This window comes from Canis lupus, chromosome 29, assembly GCF_048164855.1.
Source record: "Canis lupus baileyi chromosome 29, mCanLup2.hap1, whole genome shotgun sequence".
In the NCBI taxonomy this organism is placed as follows: domain Eukaryota; kingdom Metazoa; phylum Chordata; class Mammalia; order Carnivora; family Canidae; genus Canis; species Canis lupus.
The window spans coordinates 9,143,507-9,163,042 of NC_132866.1; the positions used below are offsets into that span (position 1 = coordinate 9,143,507).

Below are 19,536 nucleotides of genomic sequence, written 5' to 3' on the forward strand. Positions count from 1 at the left end.
CAGAGGGAGTGGGGAAAAGACTCCAAGATGGAAAAACACAGAAACCAAATAAGAGGGTAACTATGGCAGTGCGATCCACAGCCCGGGCTCCAGTCGCTTTACGAGGATGAGTGACAGACTCCAGAAGATGGGCAGCCACTCCCGGACGGGCTCTGTGTTATCTGATTCACTCTTGGACAGCTCACGCGGCTGAGTCAGCGCTCCGGCCGTCAGGTTGCCTAAGGAGAACTGGCCGGCGTGAGTCACGCCTAGCACGGTGCCCCCCCCACCCCACCCCGCTGTCCCGGGCCCCCCGACCCTCCTCACTCAGGACCCGGGCCACATTCACCGCGCGCCAGCCCAGATCTTGACACACAGGCCTGCAGAAGACAGAGCCCGCCGAGCAGCGGCTGGGGCCTGCACCCCCTCCTTCCCCGGCCCCGAGTGACCCCTGTCCTGGGCCTACGGCTTCCTGCCCCCGCGGCAGGCTCAGCAGTAAAAGGACCCTCTGTAAACAAAGCAGCCCCCCGCCCAGGAGTCTTCCTCTTGAGCCACTTCAAACGGGTCTGGCCCGTAGGTGGCAAGGGGCCCGTAGGTGGCAAGGGGCGGGCGCGGGATTGGGGGTGAGGGAAGAAAAACACCTCGCAGGCCTCAAGCTGGCCGCTCGCACATACTTCCCCGGTTGCTGGCGTCAGGGGGAAGCGCCCACAGGAAACCTCAGTGCCTGGGCAGCGCTCGGAGGTCCCCGAGACCACAGAGCTCCTGGAGCCCAGGCAAAGCCAGGTGTCCGTCCAGACCAGACGGCCCTTGGGATCGTGGGTCCTGGCTGAGGGCGCGGAGGGAAGTGGAGGGGTGGCCCGCCCGCTGTGCCATCGCGCCCTCATCTGACAACGGGCCACGGGCCGCCCCACGAGCCCCGTGTGTCCCCGCCTGCATGCCTCGGAGCAGTGGGCCTCGCTTCCCTGTGAGCCCGGGACACTTGGGCTGGTCCTGGGTCCAGCCACCCAGCGCCTACTACCCAACAGGTGAGTAAGGCCGGCGTGTCCCTCACACTCCAGCAGCACGCATCGACTCAAATCAACAAGACAACGGTCAAGCAGGCTAAGGAGACGAGGAGGTGGGAGACGAAGAGTGAAACGTGACTGTCCCCCGAGTGACAGTCGGGGGCCGGGATGTGGGGAGCCGCCTTGGGCAGCGGCTTGGGGAAGGGCTGTCTGGGGCAGCATGCGGTGCGAGACCCGACGGATGGGAAGGCCAGCTCTGCAGGAGCCGCGGGGGACACACCCCGGGGAGCCAAGGCCAAGATCCCCAGGAGAGCAGCCCTGGGCTGGCCCGAGGGAGGCAAGAGAGGAGGGGTGGCTGGGCAGGTGGGTGAGGGGCAGAAGGAGGAGGCGAAGCTGGGAGGGGGCGCCCCATAGGGCCAGGCCTCTGAGGCTCTGGGCAAGGAGCTAAGCTCTCTCTGTAAGAACAGTGGGAAAGGCAAAAAGGGTAGACAGCACGTGGTCCGAAAGCTGGAATCAGCAAGGGAGGCGTGTGCTTTTGACCTGGTGCTTCCTCACCAACACAGCTGGGAAACCGCTGTAAGCAAAGTAGCTCCCCTCTTACCTTCTTCATTATATCCAGGTGTTTCTGCCCTGGAGTCTGGCCTAGAGAGACCAAATCACTCTCCTTTTACCTCTCCCTCTATAGCCACAGCCTCTCTGCCCCCCCCCCCCCCCCCGCCCCCCAACTACTCAGGGAAAAATCTGCAGAGACAAAACGCTGCATTTGGATGAAATGTTTAAATGTTCTGCAAACTGGGCCGGTGTCATGTTGAACACATTTGGAAACAGTTTGTATCTGAAGCTGAACTAGTCTGCCCTCAAAGCTGCTTTCTATTAAAATGTTTGCATGCACACTGTCCCTACTTCCTGCAGCTGGCATTCTTTCCCCAGGCGACTGCTGGCCCCAGGAAAGATGAGGCACAGATCCTAGGACAGAAGCACCAGAATGGGCCTGCAGGGGTGGGGGGCACCCTCTTCCCCCACCTTAGGGGGTGAGGGGGGGCCGGGGACAGACCAGGCCGCTCTGCTGGCGAGCCCTCGTCTCAAAACTCAGCAGGGAAAGTGAGTGCACATGTGTCTTCTCAGCAGTTGAGGAGCAAAAACAGAGTTCTTTGGTCACAAGCCCAGACATGTCGCTGGCAATCTCGAGCCAAGGAGGGTTCACTGGAGATGCGAGGGGAGTTCCAAGAATGGAAGGAAACATAGATTGGGTCAGAAAGGGTGGGAGCCCAGAGCACCCGGGGGGCTCAGCGGCAGGGGCTGCACCAGCACTGCCCGCGCGGTTACTGTGAAGCTGACACCCAGCTACCCCTCGGAGGGGAGGGTCTTCTTGATCCATGGGTCATGTGTCCACTCCCAGGCCCCGGAGGGTGGGGCATCATGACTCCTGGTCCTGCCAAGACTGTCCAATGGGGGAGACGTAGCCCCCAAAGGAAACGATAGCTGCTGATCCCAGGAGATGGGCAGCTAGATGACCAGTGGGCATGACAGCAGATGTCCATGGTAATTCCTATCCCTTAAAAGTGTCGAGGGGTGAGATCCCTGGGTGGCTCAGCGGTTTAGCACCTGCCTTTGGCCCAGGGTGTGATCCTGGAGTCCCGGGATCAAGTCCCACGTCAGGCTCCCTGCATGGAGCCTGCTTCTCCCTCTGCCTGTGTCTCTGCCTCTCTTTCACTCTCTGTGTCTCACATGAATAACTAAATAAAATCTTAAAAAAAAAAAAAGTGTTGAAGGGTGCCTGAGTGGCTCAGTCGGTTAAGCGTTCGACTCTTAATTTCGGTTCAGCTCACGATCTCAGGGTCCGAGGATTGAGCGTGGAGTCAGACTCTGCAGTCAGTGGGGAATCTGCTTCTCTCTCTCTCCCTCTCCTTCTGCTTCTCCCAACCAGCTACCCCTCACCTCCCACCCTTGGCTCGCATGTACCCCTTCTCTCTCTCTCTCTCTCTAAAGTAAATTTTTTAAAAAAGAATCTTTAAAGAAGATGTGTTGGTATCACACTCAGGAAGGACAACAGCTGTTAAAGCGATGGAGGGCCTCTGAATGAAATCATGATGGTGGGGACAGGAAATGGGCCCAGGTTAGGAGCCACCAAGTTAGCCATCGAGCTCGTGGATGCAGAGGGTGGTCCCATCAATTTCCTTGGGTTATCAGAAAATGGCCCTGGGGACGGCTGGGCCACAGCCTTACGTGGCAATGCACCACTTGGAATGATTTTCGATCCTCAGGCCCAATTTTTGCTGGTTCTGTTCTGTCTGCTTTGAGTTTTCCCACGCGGTTTCTTGTCTTCTGCTATTCCTGCGAGTGACCCAATGCAAGGCGAGCTCCCAGCCCATCCACAGCCTGCAGCTTATTAAACCGCGTGCTCTGGCGGATTTGGATTTGCTGAGAGGAGAGGCTCCTTCCAAACTGAGCCTCTTTCCAAGCCAGTCTCCACCCCCTCCTAAATAATCAATCATCATACTGAGGGAACAAAAGGGAAAGAGCTGGAAGAGATGGTTTACTCTCCCCACTCCCAACTATCAGCAAAAAAAAAAAAAAAAAAAAGCAGTTTAGTCAGTGGAAACCAGTCTCTTGTGTGGGTGTCTGCAATTTAATATCCATTCATTTCCGATTCCTTTTTGAAAAGCCACATTTAGTTCAACTTTTTGATTCAAAGCATCTTTTTCTTGAGCTAGAAACACCTCTCAAATGCTGTGCTATCTGCACTGCTGGATCCCGAGGACAGCAAGGGCCAGGTCAGAGACAAAGCTGGTCTGTTGAGATCCCTCACATCCTGCCTGGACATGTCGGGGATGATACAAGCATAGAGTCTCCGCCTTGGCTCAAAATCTGAAAAGAATCTCCCCCTGGCCAGAGGCACATTATGTGCCCACACATTCCAAACCCAGAATTACTCAGCAGCAGGAGCTCACGCAGCATACAGGCCAGCACCCTGCCTGCAGAGAGTCCCACTGCTGGCTGCCTTCCAGGGTTCCGGGGAGCTGAAAAGTCCCATGTGCGGCCACAGGATGTGCTATTCTGGCCGTCCTCCTTCCGGTGAGACTACCACATCCTGGACCCCTTTCTAGCTGCATGTTCCTAAACTGGGAAGCATCAGCCTTCCATGGGCTATTTAAAGTGCAGCCAGCCCATCACACCAAAAAGGCCAGGTTCCATCCCTCCGGTCAAGGCCATGGCCTTGGGCACTTAAGGGTCAGCAGCCTGCCTTGGCCTGGAAGGTCAGCTTCACCGCAGCACATCTGTGTGACGTCGGGCAGGTCACTGAAGCTCTCTGAGCCCCTGTTTCTTCCTCTAGAACATGGGGATGATACAGCTATCTTGCTAATTAGGTGGAAGTCACAAATGAAGGCCAAGGCTGGATCAGCATTGGAGCTCATCAAGCAGAAGTTGCTGTGATGATGTTGTGACCAACAGACACATTTTCAAAGATAGCTGTTGCTAGAAATTCCACTGTTACCCCATAGAAACAGTATCCAATTGAGACCTCGCTAAAGGCCGGTTCCCTGCCACCAACCGTGGAGCCTGTTTCTGCCCCAATGAGCAGCACTGACCGGCAAAACACAGCTTGTGGGATATTACACTGGTCTGAACTCACGGCCCATATCCAGGCAATGGTTTGCAAAGAGCCGGGAAAGACCCCTCGTGGCTCTCAGTCGAGGATCTTGTCCTGGGCCTATGAGAAGATTCCAGCCTACCAGGAATCTTTCAAGCCCGGAACATTACAAGGGCACGAAGAAACCAAACAATGCAATCTCACTGAAGACCAGACCTCCTCAATCAACATGCCAACAAGTGGGAATTGACGATGGTCTAGTAAGAGCTGGATTTAATTTTAGGTATGAAGATGTCGCTAAACCAATCAACAGAGCAAAAATGACTGCCAGAAGAATATTTCAATAGAAAGCAAACCATTTTCAAAGATTTCCCAGATTGAACTCCCTACATCTCAGTTTTGGGGAAAATTTAAGAAAAAAAGTTCTCAGATGATTATCATTTGGAGTATACACCCTTCTGTGGGAGACTCCTGTGTGCATTAGCATATTAAAAGTTTTGAGAAATTCTGTGAGAAAGAAACCCATTGGCTTTGCTTTAACTCAAGGTTTCCAAAAGTTTTTAAAGAATGGAACACTGTTCTAAAACACAGCTAGAGGGGTGCCTGGGTGGCTCAGTTAGTTAAGTGTCCAACTCTTGGTTTCAGCTCAGGTCCTTGATCTCAGGGCCCTGGGATCCAGTCCAGAGAAGGGCTCTCTGCTCAGCGGGGATCTGCTTAGGCTTCTCTGTCTCTCCCTTGCTCTCTGCACCCCCACCACCCATCCTCCACTCATTCTCTCTCAAATAATTAAATCTTAAAACACACATACACACACACACACACACACCTCTAGTTATCTTACAAAAACTCCATTTGGGAGACCTGGTTTGTTTTCGGACCTAGTGACTGCACAAATGAACACAAAAGAACAACAAGAGTTGCCTCAGGAACGGAAGGGAGATTCCACGTCACTGCTTACCTACTAATTTCTTTACAATCCTATTGCTTTCTTTTAGAAAAATGTAAGCTTCCTTTTTTAAAACCTTGATCTTACAGTCTGCTTATTACAGAAGCTTCTAGAATCCACCCCTTACCTTCCCCCTCCCCAAGCCACACTCAGCAGCCCCTAAACGTTCTCCTGGGGTTCAGGCTTGGACTGGTTCTCAGGAAATCGGGGCGCTCTGGAGCCTTCTGACCTCGCCAGGTTTTGCCACCTGGAAACTCAGCTCTTCAGGCAGGGAGCACCCTTACCTCGTGGTCAATTTTGATAAGCGCGATGTCTGCCTTCTCATCCACATCCTTGATTTTGGCTTCGTAAGTGGCACCATTCTTCAGCTCGACCTTGACCCGATGCTTGTTGGTCACCACGTGGGCGTTTGTCACAATCAATCCATCTTCGGACACGATAAAGCCAGACCCACTGGCCACCGGCACCTCCCTCTTAGAAAACGGAAGCCTAGAACCCAGAGGAGAGCCCCGTTAAGCCCGAAACACCTTCAGATCAACTCTTCAACACACCGACTCACAGGCTCTGCAGTAGCAACACATATCTAGCAATTGTTACTTTACACGGTGGGTCTATTTAACGTTAAAAAAAAAAAAAAAAAGGAAGGCTATCGGTATTTGCAAGCATCAGAAAATTCCACTTAGAAAATATTCTTAGGGACTCTCTTCAAAGCTGGAGGTTCTTAAGTCATTGAGAAGGGTCGAGAATATATATTCAAATAGTCTAAAGGGAAAGCATAGAAGGGGAAATGTCATCTTCCCGTAGGAACATATTTAGGGGCTCTTGAACACTTCAAAGTGCCCCCAGAAACAGCCCCAGTGCCTTGCTAACGGCAGCACGTCTTGGTGGGAGCTTCAGAGGCCGTGGGCAAACAAGAAGGCCCTCTTTTTTTTTTTTTTTTTTTTTTAAGAAGGCCCTCTTTACTTGCGAAACAGCTCGATGTGAACCACGGCAGGGGCGATCTTCTCCACCACGTCAGCGATGAAGTTGTACTTATGGCGCAAACTGTTAGGGTCTTCTTGCCCTGAGAACAAAGCAAAGACAGGACACGTCAAGACACTGTGCTCTGTACTGTGGCCTCCAGAGAAAGGCATGGGTGAGAAGGAGCCAAAATACACACCCGGACCTTTGGAACCCTGGACAAGTGATGACAAGACAAGATCTGGGGTCTTGACCTGCACTCTGTTGCAAAGATCCTCCAGGCTCTCAAGGGACCACACACTCAGGTAAGAAGCAACACCCATCAGAGATGACCTCTTTGCTCTGCTTCTTTCCTTCCAAAGGTTTTGCTGCAAAAATGCTGAGCCGGAGGCACCAGCAGCTACCTGGACCTCTTAGAAGGTAGTGAGGCAAGGGGTCACAGGCACAGCACCACCCTCCACCACGCCCCTGCCGGGTCCCCCAGCGCCTCAGAGAAGCAGCCACTCCCAGAATGCTGCCACCACCACCACCGAGGGGAGGGCCGAGGCCGCTTTTGAGGAGATGCCCACTAGACATTACAGATCGAAAAAACTATCCTGAAATGGCATTAAGGCAAAGGCACAGATCCCGTCTTCCCACTGATACCACAAAGTGAACAGAAGCCACCATCTGTCCCCAGAGCAGTTTTCCACTATGCCTTGTTTATTGCAACCCTCTGGGACATCCCAGGCCAGAAGGCACAAGAGGTGCCTTGATACCACTGGGGGGAAAAGAGACAGAGAGAAATCCAATCACCATAATTTCTACATAAACATACACACTCTAACTAGTGAACCCCATTTCAAAGCTACTTTCAGACAAAGCAACCCCACATCCCAAAGTAGGGCTTTTACCCAGCAAAGCCAAAAATTGGTTTCCACCAGGCAGATGCACACACCATGGCATCTGATCCAGAAATGAGCTACTGGAGACTCAGGCCCCAGGACACCCAATCTGCTGGCACAAGTGGCGGCAGAGACAGTGTGGCCCAGGAAGGTACAACCCGAGCCTGCCGTTCTGGCCCTAACTCTGTGCCACCTGCTGGTATCTCTCAATACATCTCTCTGCCTTCACTGCTAGAGGGGTTCTAGGCTGGTCTGCAGCAAAGAACCCACACACCTCTTCCTTTCTCTCTCCTTGTGTCCCTTGGGCCAGTCACTTCCCCTGGGCCAGTCGCCAAGCCTAACGTTAGGCTCCAGGGGCCAGAGGCTCCGCTGGCCTCGCTACCCCTTGGTTCCACGCAGACAGCGGCAGGAAACCGGCAGCTTTCGGAAACCTTTAGAGCAATTTGACAGAGTAATCGTCTGTCTGCTGCATCTAAAAATTTTAAATTGGGGCCTATATTTTGTGTCTTTCTTACAACATTTTGGTAGTAATTCATTTTTAGCATATTTTAATTGATCCATAATGGATAGGAAATAATGGAAAAGAAATCTGTTCCTTTACTATAGATGGTCTAAGGAGCACTGATATGTCCCCTCACCTGTCACTCCCTGTCACAGCTCACTCACTCATGGGGATTCATGACACAACTTTGCTGTTTAAAAAGCAGCCACTGGAATGCCTGGGTGGCTCAACGGTTGAGCGTCTGCCTTTGGCTCAGGGCATGATCCCGGAGTTCCGGGATCGAGTCCCACGTCAGGGTCCTTGAATGGAGCCTGCTTCTCCCTCTGCCTATGTCTCTGCCTCTCTCTGTGTGTCTCTCATGAATAAATAAATAAAATCTTTAAAAAATAAAAATTAAAAAATTAAAAAATTAAAAAAATAAAAAATAAAAAGCAGCCGCTGGCCTACAAAACTGCCCCTTATTCACCTAAGGGCCTGTGTGCCCCACCCCCAACACACATACACAGAGAAGCACACAAACACACACTTGCATGAGCACAAACCCACACTCACACTTACACACTTAGTCATGAGCATGCACACACACATACATACACGCACATGTACACACACACAGACCTATTCCTACATACGGACTCTGTCTCTCTCACACACTTAATTACACGGTCACACTTACCCACTCACATACACACTCATGGACATGCATGCACACACACTCTCACAGACACTCACATATATGTAAAGACTCACATGTGTACACTCTTACACACACATACATGCACTCATATACAGATTCACACACCTATACTCATACATATGCATGCACACACTCATGTACACACACATAGACCCTCCCCACATGCTCCAATCCTGTGAGGGGGGCCTGCAGCCACAGCCTGAGCTCTGGGCCAGCAGTGAAAGCTGTGACCCTTTCAAGTCTCCCGTGGCTCTCAGAGCTGCAGGCCCACAGGCTTCCCTAGCCACACCACAGCCTTTGTCTAGACTGCGTGGACAGATGCCCTCCATGGCTGTAGGTTCCTACCAGGACATCAGTAACTCGACTCTATACCCCTGGGCCCTGGGCGTCTGGGGGAGCAGCCTGCCTCTCCCAAGCCTTCCCTCTGGGAAGTGAGAGACCATCGACAAACAAAGGGCCCCTCTCTGATCTGGCAAAGAGGCTCTGAACTGTACTTCAGACTTGGAAGCCTTCTCTTTTTGCATAACATGATTTTCCAAGGTCAAAAAAAGATCTGCACCTACTAGGCAGGGAAGACTAATTCAACAAGTTCATGTTAACTTATTTTATTATTTTTGCTTTGCTATTATTTTTCAACATTTACCTGCTGTGTGACCTGCCTTTCATATCAATCCTATTTTTACTTTTCCCCAAGGATGAGGAAAGTCAGATATCATGCCCATATTATATTTAGGGAAACTGAGGCTCACAGACCCTATGACTTCTCCATAGACACTGAATTTTCTTTAAAAAAAAAAAAAAAAAAAGCTTGTATTTATTTGAGAGAGACAGAGACACAGAGAGAGAGAGAGACCACAAGTGGGGATGGGGAGCAGAAGGGGAGGAAGAAGCAGACTCCCTGCTGAGCAAGGGTCCTGACATGACAATCCATCCCAGGACCCCAGGACGAAGGCAGACACTTCTCTGACTGAGTCACCCAGGCACCCCGACTAAATTTTCTTAATAGAGAGTATAAATAACAGGAAAATCCGGGCAAATCTACAACTTTTCTTCTAAATCCTGGCCCCAGACATATCTGCTAGCCTCCCAGGTTTCTAAGTAGTTGCTGTTAATTGGTCTGTCTCTCCAAATACTCCAAAGGGAGCTATAAAGAAGGGGATAGAAACATTCCTTCTGACCACAGAACCTGGCGAACATCACCCAGAGACAGCAGTAAACAAACGCATCTGGGCTTCCTCAGACCAGCTTCCTGGGAAAGAACAAAAGAAAGTTTGAGGCCCGAGGGCCAGGACCCCACAGGGCAGCATGGAGCTTCAGAGCTGCCCCCAAGCAGGGCAATTACCAGAATCTTACCACTGAGGATCATTATCTCACTTCCCCTTTCTGACTTCCCAAAGTAGGCACAGGAGAATTTGCCAGCATCAGGAGTAAAAACTGGACATGGGTTTTTCCAGCTGATGTGAGAACCACTTGCTTTCTCACACAAACTAGCCAGTGGCTCCAGGAAGCATGTACCCCGGGAAAGGGAGGAGACTGGTCTGGGCACTAGGAAGCCCAGCTCCCATCCTGTCTGCCAGGTGGCCTCCATTTCTCCATCTGTAATATGGGGTCAAGTGCCTCTAGAAACGAGCTGCAAGGTCCATCCAGTCCAGTTCCAACATTCTGTTACCTAACCCCTGTCTCTCCCTCTTACCCCCACGTGCTGCAGCCAGATAAAGAGCTTGTGGAATCGAAGACTGGGCTCAGGACTCTCCAAACTCTGCTGATGAGTAAACAGAAACGAAAAGTAGGAGGACAGACCATCATGAAAAGCCCAACTGACAAGCCTTCATTGTGCAGCTTAGATGAAAAAGCAGCCAGTGACCTCCATTACCATCACCGAGTGGACCAGCATCAACGGGCAAATGAAATAGAGCAGAAACAATGAACATCAGGAACACGAACTAATTGTTCAAAGATGGGCAAGATGTCAAACCAAAGAGGAAGTGTTTGGCTTCCCAAAAATGCTATTTCAGAATGAGGGATGGAAGTGTCTCTAAGAGCAGTGTGGCTCAGTGTCAGAATCCTGCTCCATGTAAAATGTTGTCCATCAAACTAGAGGAGGCTGCCACTGCCCCCGGGTCTTTATAAACCCTGGCTGGCTCCATTTGCTGTGATCTCAACTGCCAGTCAATGGTCTTCTTCCAGAGGGATCAACTGAGGTGGAGAACTCCTAGAGGTGGACCCAGGCTGGCTCTGCCACAACCACAAGTGATGCAGATGGATGGAGGGTTTGGGGCCACTCAGTAAGGGGAAAAATGGCTAAGAACATAGGCATGGTCTTAGATTAGAGTGTGACTCTGCACAACATTTACCTGCTGTGTGACCTTAGGTATATGTCACCTCATTCCTCCAAGAGTTATCCCCTTGTCCATAAAATGTGATGACAGTAACACCAACCTCAAAGTGGTTTTGATGCTGATTTTATGAGTTACTATATATGAAGTGCTTGGCCATGTCATGGCATACAGTTTGAAATTAAAAAGAGAATAGGTAGGTAAAGGTGCTGCTCAGAGGCAGCTCTGGACAGGTGTGAACACCACACACTTCAGTGGTAGAGTAGAGAGAGAACCACTCTCCCCACCTCGGCAAATTTGTGTAGCCCCTGGAAACTCCTCCTAATAGGACCATCACGGCCTCCCCTGCAGAGATCAAGGGGAAGCTGTGTAGCAGGCCTATTTTTCTGGCTTTTATGTTACCTGTATTCACCAGCATCCAAGGCAAACCCACAGCCACTACAGAAGGGAAAGAGGAAGCTGGGTCAATAGAAATGATCTAACCTGAACTGTAGCCCACTGCATTCTCAAACTCACATGGAGCAACCAACCTGCACCAGAAGACAAACGTAACTCCATCTATAGTGTGACGGCCTTGTTTAGTTAGGCCAAATCAATATGGTGAGGGTAATGAAAATTGGAAGCCTCGTGCAGGGTAAAGGCCTGGTTCTTCTAACCATTCTAAACACTCCATTATTGTACAGAAAGCTGGAACTGACTGGAGTTCAGTAACAGCCCACCATTTACAGAAAGTTGGAGATTCAGAATTCAGAAACATGGAGGTAAAGTGTCTTTACATTCCTGGTTAATTTTTTTAAAAATAGAAAAGACAAAATGACCAATATCATGAATCAAGAGGAAGCATCACTATAGATCCTACAGACATTAAAAATATGATATGGAAATATTCTGGGCAAATTTGTGCACATCAATTCTACAGCTCAGATAAAATGGACAGACATAAGTTACCAAGCTCATCCAAGGAGATACAGACAACCTGAATAATCTTATATCTATTGAAGAAATTGTCTTTGCAGTTTAAAACCTTCCCACAAAGGAAGTCTCAGGTTCATGACCTCATGGGTGAATTCTATCAAACATTTAAGAAAGAAACAATACTAATACTTCACAAACTTTTCCCAAAAATAGAATAGGGAAATACTGTTCAACTTATTTTATGAACCCAGCATTATTCTAACATAAAAGTCAGACAAAAGACATTATAAGAAAACTTCAGACTAATATCCAACATGAACACAGACCAAATATCCTTAAAATTTTAAGCAAACAGAATTCAGCAATTTAGGGGAAAAAAAGAATTCAGCAACTTAACAAAAAGAATAATATATCATGACAAGGTGAGGTTTATTCCAGGAAAGGATAAATAAAGTTTAATATGGCACGTATGGGTGGCTCATTTGGTTAGGTGTCCAACTTTTGGTTTTGGCTCAGGTCCTGATCTTGCGGGTTGTGGGACAGAGCCCCAAGTCAGGATCCATGCTTAGCAGGAGTCTGCTTGGGTATTCTCTCTCTGCCCCTTCCCCCCCACTCACACTCTCTCTCAAATAAACAAATGTTAGAAAGAAGAAAGAAGAAAGGAAAGAAAGAAAGAAAGAAAGAAAGAAAGAAAGAAAGAAAGAAAGAAAGAAAGAAAGAAAGTTATTTTAAAATTAGAATGTAATACTAAGAAAACCCAAATGATTATCCCAGTAGATGTAAAAAGATGTGACAAAAATTGAACACCCATTCACCATAAAAGCACTCAACAAACTAAAAAGAGAATTTTCTCAACCTGATAACAGGGATCAATAAAAAACCTAAAACTAACATCATACTTAATAGCAAAAAGAGTAAATGCTTTCTCTCTAAAAATGGGAACAAGACAAGGACATCCACTCTTACCACTTCTATTCAGTATTTTATCAATGTCCTGGTTGGAATAATTAAGCTAGAAGAAGAAATCAGAGGGATAGAGGTTAGAAAGGAGAACATAAAACTGTTAGTATTTGAAGATGACACAACTGTGCATAGGGAAATTGCTTAGGAATCTGTAAATATACTGCTAGAATAAGTGAGTTTGTCAATGTCACAGGATAACAGGTCAGTACACACAACTGTTATTTCTATGCAGTAAAAACAAACCCCTGGAAATTGAAAACTTAAAAATGCCAATTATAATAACATCAAAAATATTATATATGTAGGTAAATATTTAATAAAATATGTACAAGACCTGTACACCGAACACTGCAAAACACTGCTGAAATAAATTTTATTATTTTTAATTTAAATTTTAGGTAGTCAACATACAGTACAATATTGGTTTCTGCGGTGAAATTCTGTGATTCATCACTTACATATAATACCAAGTGCTCATCACAGCAAGTGCCCTCCTTCATCCCCATCACCCATCTAGCCCATCCCTTGCCCACCTCCCTCCATCAACCCTCAGTTTGTTCTCCATTGTTAAACATCTTTTATGGTTTGTTTCCTTCTCTCCTTCTTGCTGAAGTGAATTTTAAAAGAACTAAGTAAATAAAGAGATACACTCTATTCATGAGTCAGAAGACTCACTATTGTCAAGCTATCAATTTTCCCAAAATTGACCTACAGATTCAGCATACTCCCATTGAAAATCCCAGCAGGTGTTTGTGTAGAAATTGATAAGCTATTTCTGAAGTTTATGTGGGAAGCAAAAAACCTAGGCTAGCCAAAATAACTCTCAAAAAGAAAATCAAATGACTTGTTCTATGTGATTTTATTTTAAAATGAAAAATTCTTAATAACCAGGATTAGTAGAATGATGAGTCACAACATTTTACAAGACAGGCCTTTCCACTTATCCAAATATTTATCATTACTGATTTTTAACACAACAAATGACCCATTAAAGTAGCCAACATTTCCTATAATTTAATGAGTTTTAAAATTGCCAGGATTTCATCAAAAAATAACAAATGATTCCTCTTTTCTCTGTATAAACTACTAGAAAAGCACACAACTCCATAAATGTTACTTCCTTGGAACCAATCGTCTCTGGAGTTTTATAGATAATTCTTCTTACATATTTGCAACAACTTCCTTACACAAGGAAAGAGAGATACACAGTGTATTGCTACGTTTCATTAATTAGTATCAAAATTAGCATAACAAATACTTCCATTATTACGCATTTGCCAAAAAAAGCCAGGCACTAAGTTAAGTATTTGACATACATTATCACAGTGAAGAAAATGTGTTGCAGTGAAAATGAAAATCACCACGTGCGGACTATGAACCAACAGATTGACTTTTACCTGTGTTTCTCGTCAAAGATTTATCACAAAATTGGGTATGTGCTTTAAAATCATCAAAATGAATACTTTTTTTTTTATATATTTAAGGTAAAAATGTCAGGTAAAGATTAGATGTGGGGCAGGAAGAAGAGAGAAATAAGTGTTTATGGTCCTAATGCCGTAGTTCTCTAACTGTCCCAAGTCACCCTGGAGTGCCATAGCAAATACACAGGATAGTTCAAGTTTTCTAGGGAAACACAGTGATAACTGTTATCTGTTGGATATCTGTTGGATATCTTGAAAACTAGCTCTGGCTAGTTCTCAGTTTCAAAATCAGATTGCACAATAATCCTTTGGATGGTCTCCTATTTTTGTCACTTTGGATTCTGGTGGTCACTGTGATTAACAGCAAGTACTGTACAAAAATCAGTGTTGAACTCAAAATGGCAGTGGCAGTGTCCAATCTGATTCCAAGACTTGAGAGATTATATGGCACCCAGCGGTACACCTAGCTCATTCATAAATAACTGTGGGCACTCAGCAGTACACCTAGCCCATTCATAAACAACAAAATTAAAATACCATTTCCCCTTTATTTGGAAGTGACTACTATACTGTAAAGGCACAAACACTTATTTAAGTTGCTGGGACCTAATTACTTGATAAATAGAATGATTCGGTAATTCTTTTGACCTAGGGGGAACCACAAAGAAATTACCGAGACACTAAGAGTGTCACAAAGCATGAAAATTAGGGTACCTCTGCCCTGTGCCCGATGCTTCTTGGGCTCTCTCTCCAGCAAATGATCCTGAATTCCAACGCAGTTGTAATAATTCAGAGCAAAAGTGGATTTACAGTAAAAGGTGAAGGTAAATGTTTGCCCTGTGAGGGGCCCTAGCAAAGTGTCCAGTTGTCACATACTTTTGGAAAATGGTTAATAAATAACAACACAAATATTTATAAAAATATTTAAACTGCGGGGTGACCAGGCGGCCCAGCCTGTTACGGTCTGCCTTTACCTCCAAGCCCTGTGTGGGTTTCCCAGCTCTGCAGGGAGCCTGCTTCTCCCTCTCCTCTGCCCCTCCTCCCTGCTTGTGTATTCTCTCTCTCTCTCTCTCTCTCTCTCTCTCTCTCTCTCAAATAAATAAATAAAAATCTTTAAAAGAAAAATGTAAACTGCAGTTGGTTGAGGCCACTGTCCCCTTACGTCTGCCACACATCTCCTGCCCCATCAGAGTGGCTGTCGCATTTGGGGATATGCCTTAAAAGTCAAACCGTAGAATCATTTTGCTTGGGTTTAATTAGATACTTCTGTGCTTTGAAGTCATTTCTGCATTTCTATCCTGGTACAGCAATGGCTTCCAGGGATGCTCCTACGTCCATCCTGCCAGCTCCCTAGCACAGCCAGAGGTTGTTCGGGGTATGGTGACCTGGCCTGGGCATATATGGTAGTGGAGAAATATGCCAGAGGAAAGACTAAATTAACAACAACAACAATAATAAAAATTATTCTATTCTCTCCATAGGAAACATTACAATGTCATGTGAAAAGGTCATCAAAGAGTCCATAGCTAAAAAGTATATGGGGCAGGATGGTATTTTAAAGGTGAACGTGAAAAATAAATAAATAAATAAAATAAAAAGAAGGAAGGAAGGAAGGAAGGAAGGAAGGAAGGAAGGAAGGACGGAAGAAAATAAAGGTGAAGGTGTACTTGCAAGTTAATGACAACATTATGACATTTTTCTGGGTTGGAGTCTGTAGTATTTTCTCACTTTAAAAAACTTGTAATTTGTGGTGGCGTGCTTTTTCAACCTAAATAAAGATCGTGTCCATGCCTAACGTTGTACTTATAATTTTGAATTATTTTCTTAAAGAGGGTCCCCTGAATGATACAAGCGTCAGATCCCATAAAACCTAAACATGCCAGCAGGGGCTCAAGAGCGCCAGCCGTACCCAAGTAGCAGGTCCCAGTTCCACTCATTCCCGGCTCCCAAGCCCTCTGCAGCTCATGACCGGTTCGCAGTGGAAAGGTGTGGGGACCCCCAAGCTGCATCTACAGGATGCTCGGCCCTGGCTGCCAGGCCTCTCAGACACCGACCAGACACCATGGCCAGCACAGAAGGCATCTGCTTTATTATTTTTTGTTTGTTTTTTGGGGTTTTTTGTTTTGTTTTGTTTTTTGGCATCTGCTTTAGAAGGACCAAAAGAGCCCTCCAGGGCAGCTGGCCCAGACCTGGCTCTGGGAATCCTAGCAGTGGATCCTGGATGCCCTGCGCCGTTCTCGGCTCCAGCCTCGTGCCTTCTCCAGGCAGACCTGCCCACTCTCTCCCGATGTGACGCTCAGACTGTCAGGGATAGAGGGAATGCCAAGCTGAGCCCCAACCCCAGTAAATTTCTAGGGGGGTCAGCGAGGCTGGGAAAGGCCCCAAGGCTCCCAGCAGTGCCAGGATGACTCCTGAGCCAGACGTGGCCTCAAATGCTGATTCTGCCCCTTACAGCCAGGTTACTTGGGGCAGTGGCCCTGTCTGAGCTTCAGTCTCCTGTTCTCCAACACGAAGATAATACCACCTCCTCCAAGCAGTTGAGAGCCCCGAGGGAGAGAATGCACACGGAGCCTGCACTCAAGGCCATGATCACCTCCCGGCTCTCAGCAGGTGTATCACCGCCCAGGTGCATTGAGTCCTCCTGATGCCTCCCCCCACACTTCCAAAGCTTCTCAGAATCCCGTTTCTGCATTCTAATCAGGCACACCTGGCCCGTTTGCAGGTGTCTCCCTTGAAATGACAGTTACCACCTGGGGAGCGTGAACTTACTACAGGACCCCCCCCCCATCCTGGTCTCCATTTCCTGAGTTCAGCTCCCTCTGTCAGAGGTGGTTCTCAATCTCCAAATCTCTGGCCCAGGGCTCCTTAATGCATACTCTGCACTGCTGCAAACTTCTCAGTGGCCCCCTAAAACCTCACACTCCATCCTGCCTCCTTGCACTCACGCTGTTTTTCTTCCTGCCTGGAATCTTATTCTCCTCCCAGACAGCTAGTCAAATCCCACCCAATCCGCAATATTGGCAATCAAAGAACAACACCATAATAGTACTCATTTATTGAGCATCTACCATGTGTCAAGCACAATGCTAGGCACTCCATAAACATTACCTCTAATTATTCCTGCAAGCCTGTAAGGCGGATCCTATGCCCAGTCTACAGAAACATGGAACAATGAAGGATCTGAAGAAGTATGGCAGAGAAGGAAAGCATGCTGCTTGTGAAGGGGCTCGCAGGGGCAGGTGGCACAGGTGGGAGGCTAACCCCTTTGCTCTGCAGCTGTAGCCTCCCTTCCAGTTCCCAGCCCCTTCACTCAGCCTCCAGCCCCCTCCAGCCCCCGCCAGCCCCCGCCAGCCCCCATGGTTGTAGGAAAACGCATCCCACTTCCGCGCCTGAGAACTGAGGGCCAGAACTCAGGATTAACAATCCAACCTTGGCTTCCAATGAGAACAATCACGCCTTCCAATTTCTCAGCAGAATCGAGAAGTAGAGCTAATTTGGAAAACAGAACACAGTGTATTCGAGGGAAAAGAAATGAATCCCCCTTTATTCACAGGGAACAGCATGTTCCCAAAATTCAAATCAGTTGCAAGAGCAGATTGATCAAATCACTGGCATTTTAATGCACTGTCCTACATTCAGGATGGGATGGATGATTTGCAGGGCCCCGAGCAAAATGAAAATGCAGGGGCTCCTTGTTCCAAAAGTATTAAGAAATCCAAGAGGGTACCAGCAGAGCCTTAACCCAGGTATGGGTTCCTTCTGAGCATGAACCACACTGGCTGCACACCGTTGAAAGCTGGTCCTGCCTGCATTTCAATTTCATTTGATTTTAAAACCCAAAGTACAGATGAAGTACTGAGAAGAAGCACCAACTGCTCAGGAGCTGACAGAGATGCTGAATCTGGCCGAGCCTAGGAGCCCACAGGCAGTCACCAGGGACTGACGGACACCCCATGTGCTAGGAGGCAGACACCCCCTTCCATGGTCCGAGGTGTGGGCTCTGCTCATGGGTGAGGCAAGCGTGGCCTCAGGCAAGCCCCCTGGGCTAAAGGGTCCTCAACTTTAAAATAAGGAGGCTTGGGGCACCTACATGGCTCAGTCCGTTAAGCATCTGCCTATAGCTCAGGTCATGATCCTGGGGTTCTGGAATTGAGCCCCTCATTGGGCTCCTGCGCCCCTGGGAGCCTGCTTCTCCTCACCACCCCCTCCCCCAGTTTGTGTGCTCTCACTCGCTCTCTCCTTCTCTCTCTCTAATAAATAAATAAAACCTTTTAAAAATGTTTAAAAAATAAAATAAGGAGGCTCAACTGGGTGGCTTCCAAGGTCCCTCCCAGCTCTCAAGGAGAAAGGGAAGAAATTACTTGCAACATTTCACCTACTTGCTTCAACTTTAAGCGCCACCAAAGGTATTGATCCTTTCAAGCCTACAAATCATAGCACAGCCCAGTTCCAACAATTGGCAGGATTCAGGGAGGAGGATGAAATGTGAAGAAAAACTCAGCCAGAAAGGCCAGAGCCAGCCAGAGCCTGCTGGCCAAGGGACTGCAGGAGGGCAGTCGGGGACAGCGCTCCTACCTCTGCCCCGGCCCCCTCATATTTCCATTCCAGTCTTTCTCTTCCCTCTGTCACACAGGGCTGGGCACAAGTGACAAAGGAAATAAAATCCCTTCAAAGGCAAAGGCACAAAATGCACTGTACAACGGTTGGAGACGAAGGCCAATGGAAAACATGTTCCCATCTTCACCTGAAGGGCCAGGACATACCCCCCCAACCCCGACCACGTGATGACTAGGAGATGCAATCACCCCTGAGATGCCCGCTCGGACCTACCACAGCTCTAGATTCAAGGTCCAGCCCAAAAGCCTTGGGAAATTTCCCCTGGCCAGCAGCAGAAGCACAGCCAGCCAGGTTCCCACTGGCTCAGAAATTATAAATAGAGAAACAACCACAGCAGGCCCCAAGTGGGATGTCGTGAAATATTTAGTCTTCTGAAGGGCTCTGGGACACACTCCTCGGCTGCCGTCAGCCACCGTCCCACAGCTCCAAGCATGAGCCCCACCCCCATATTAGGCCTATCACCCCAAGCATGAGCCCCCCCATATTAGGCCCATCCTCCAAGTAGCTGCCTTAACTCAGGCTGGCAATCCAATGATGCCCCAGAACGTATTGCCATATGGGGGTGCATGCTGGAGGCCATCCTCTTTTTCATCTTCAGATGGTCCGAGGGACACATCTGCCCACTTCTTTGTCCCCAGCATGGCCAGATTAAAAGTAACAACAAGAGGCTACTTGCTGGGTAAATAAATCTGGGCCCAGAGGGGACCTCCAGGAGGAAAT

The 19,536-nt window shown here is 48.0% G+C and overlaps 1 protein-coding gene across 1 annotated transcript in view; it reads right to left on the reverse strand.

The window, feature by feature from the left end:
• Positions 1–19,536, reverse strand: part of HTRA1 (HtrA serine peptidase 1) — a 52,677-nt gene that overhangs the window by 17,383 nt on the left and 15,758 nt on the right. Inside the window, exons 2-3 of the mRNA XM_072805016.1 lie at positions 6,485–6,584; positions 5,806–6,010 (exon numbers count right to left, since the gene is read on the reverse strand). Coding sequence (XP_072661117.1) covers positions 5,806–6,010; positions 6,485–6,584 — 305 coding nt within the window. The remainder of the gene's footprint in view (positions 1–5,805; positions 6,011–6,484; positions 6,585–19,536) is intronic.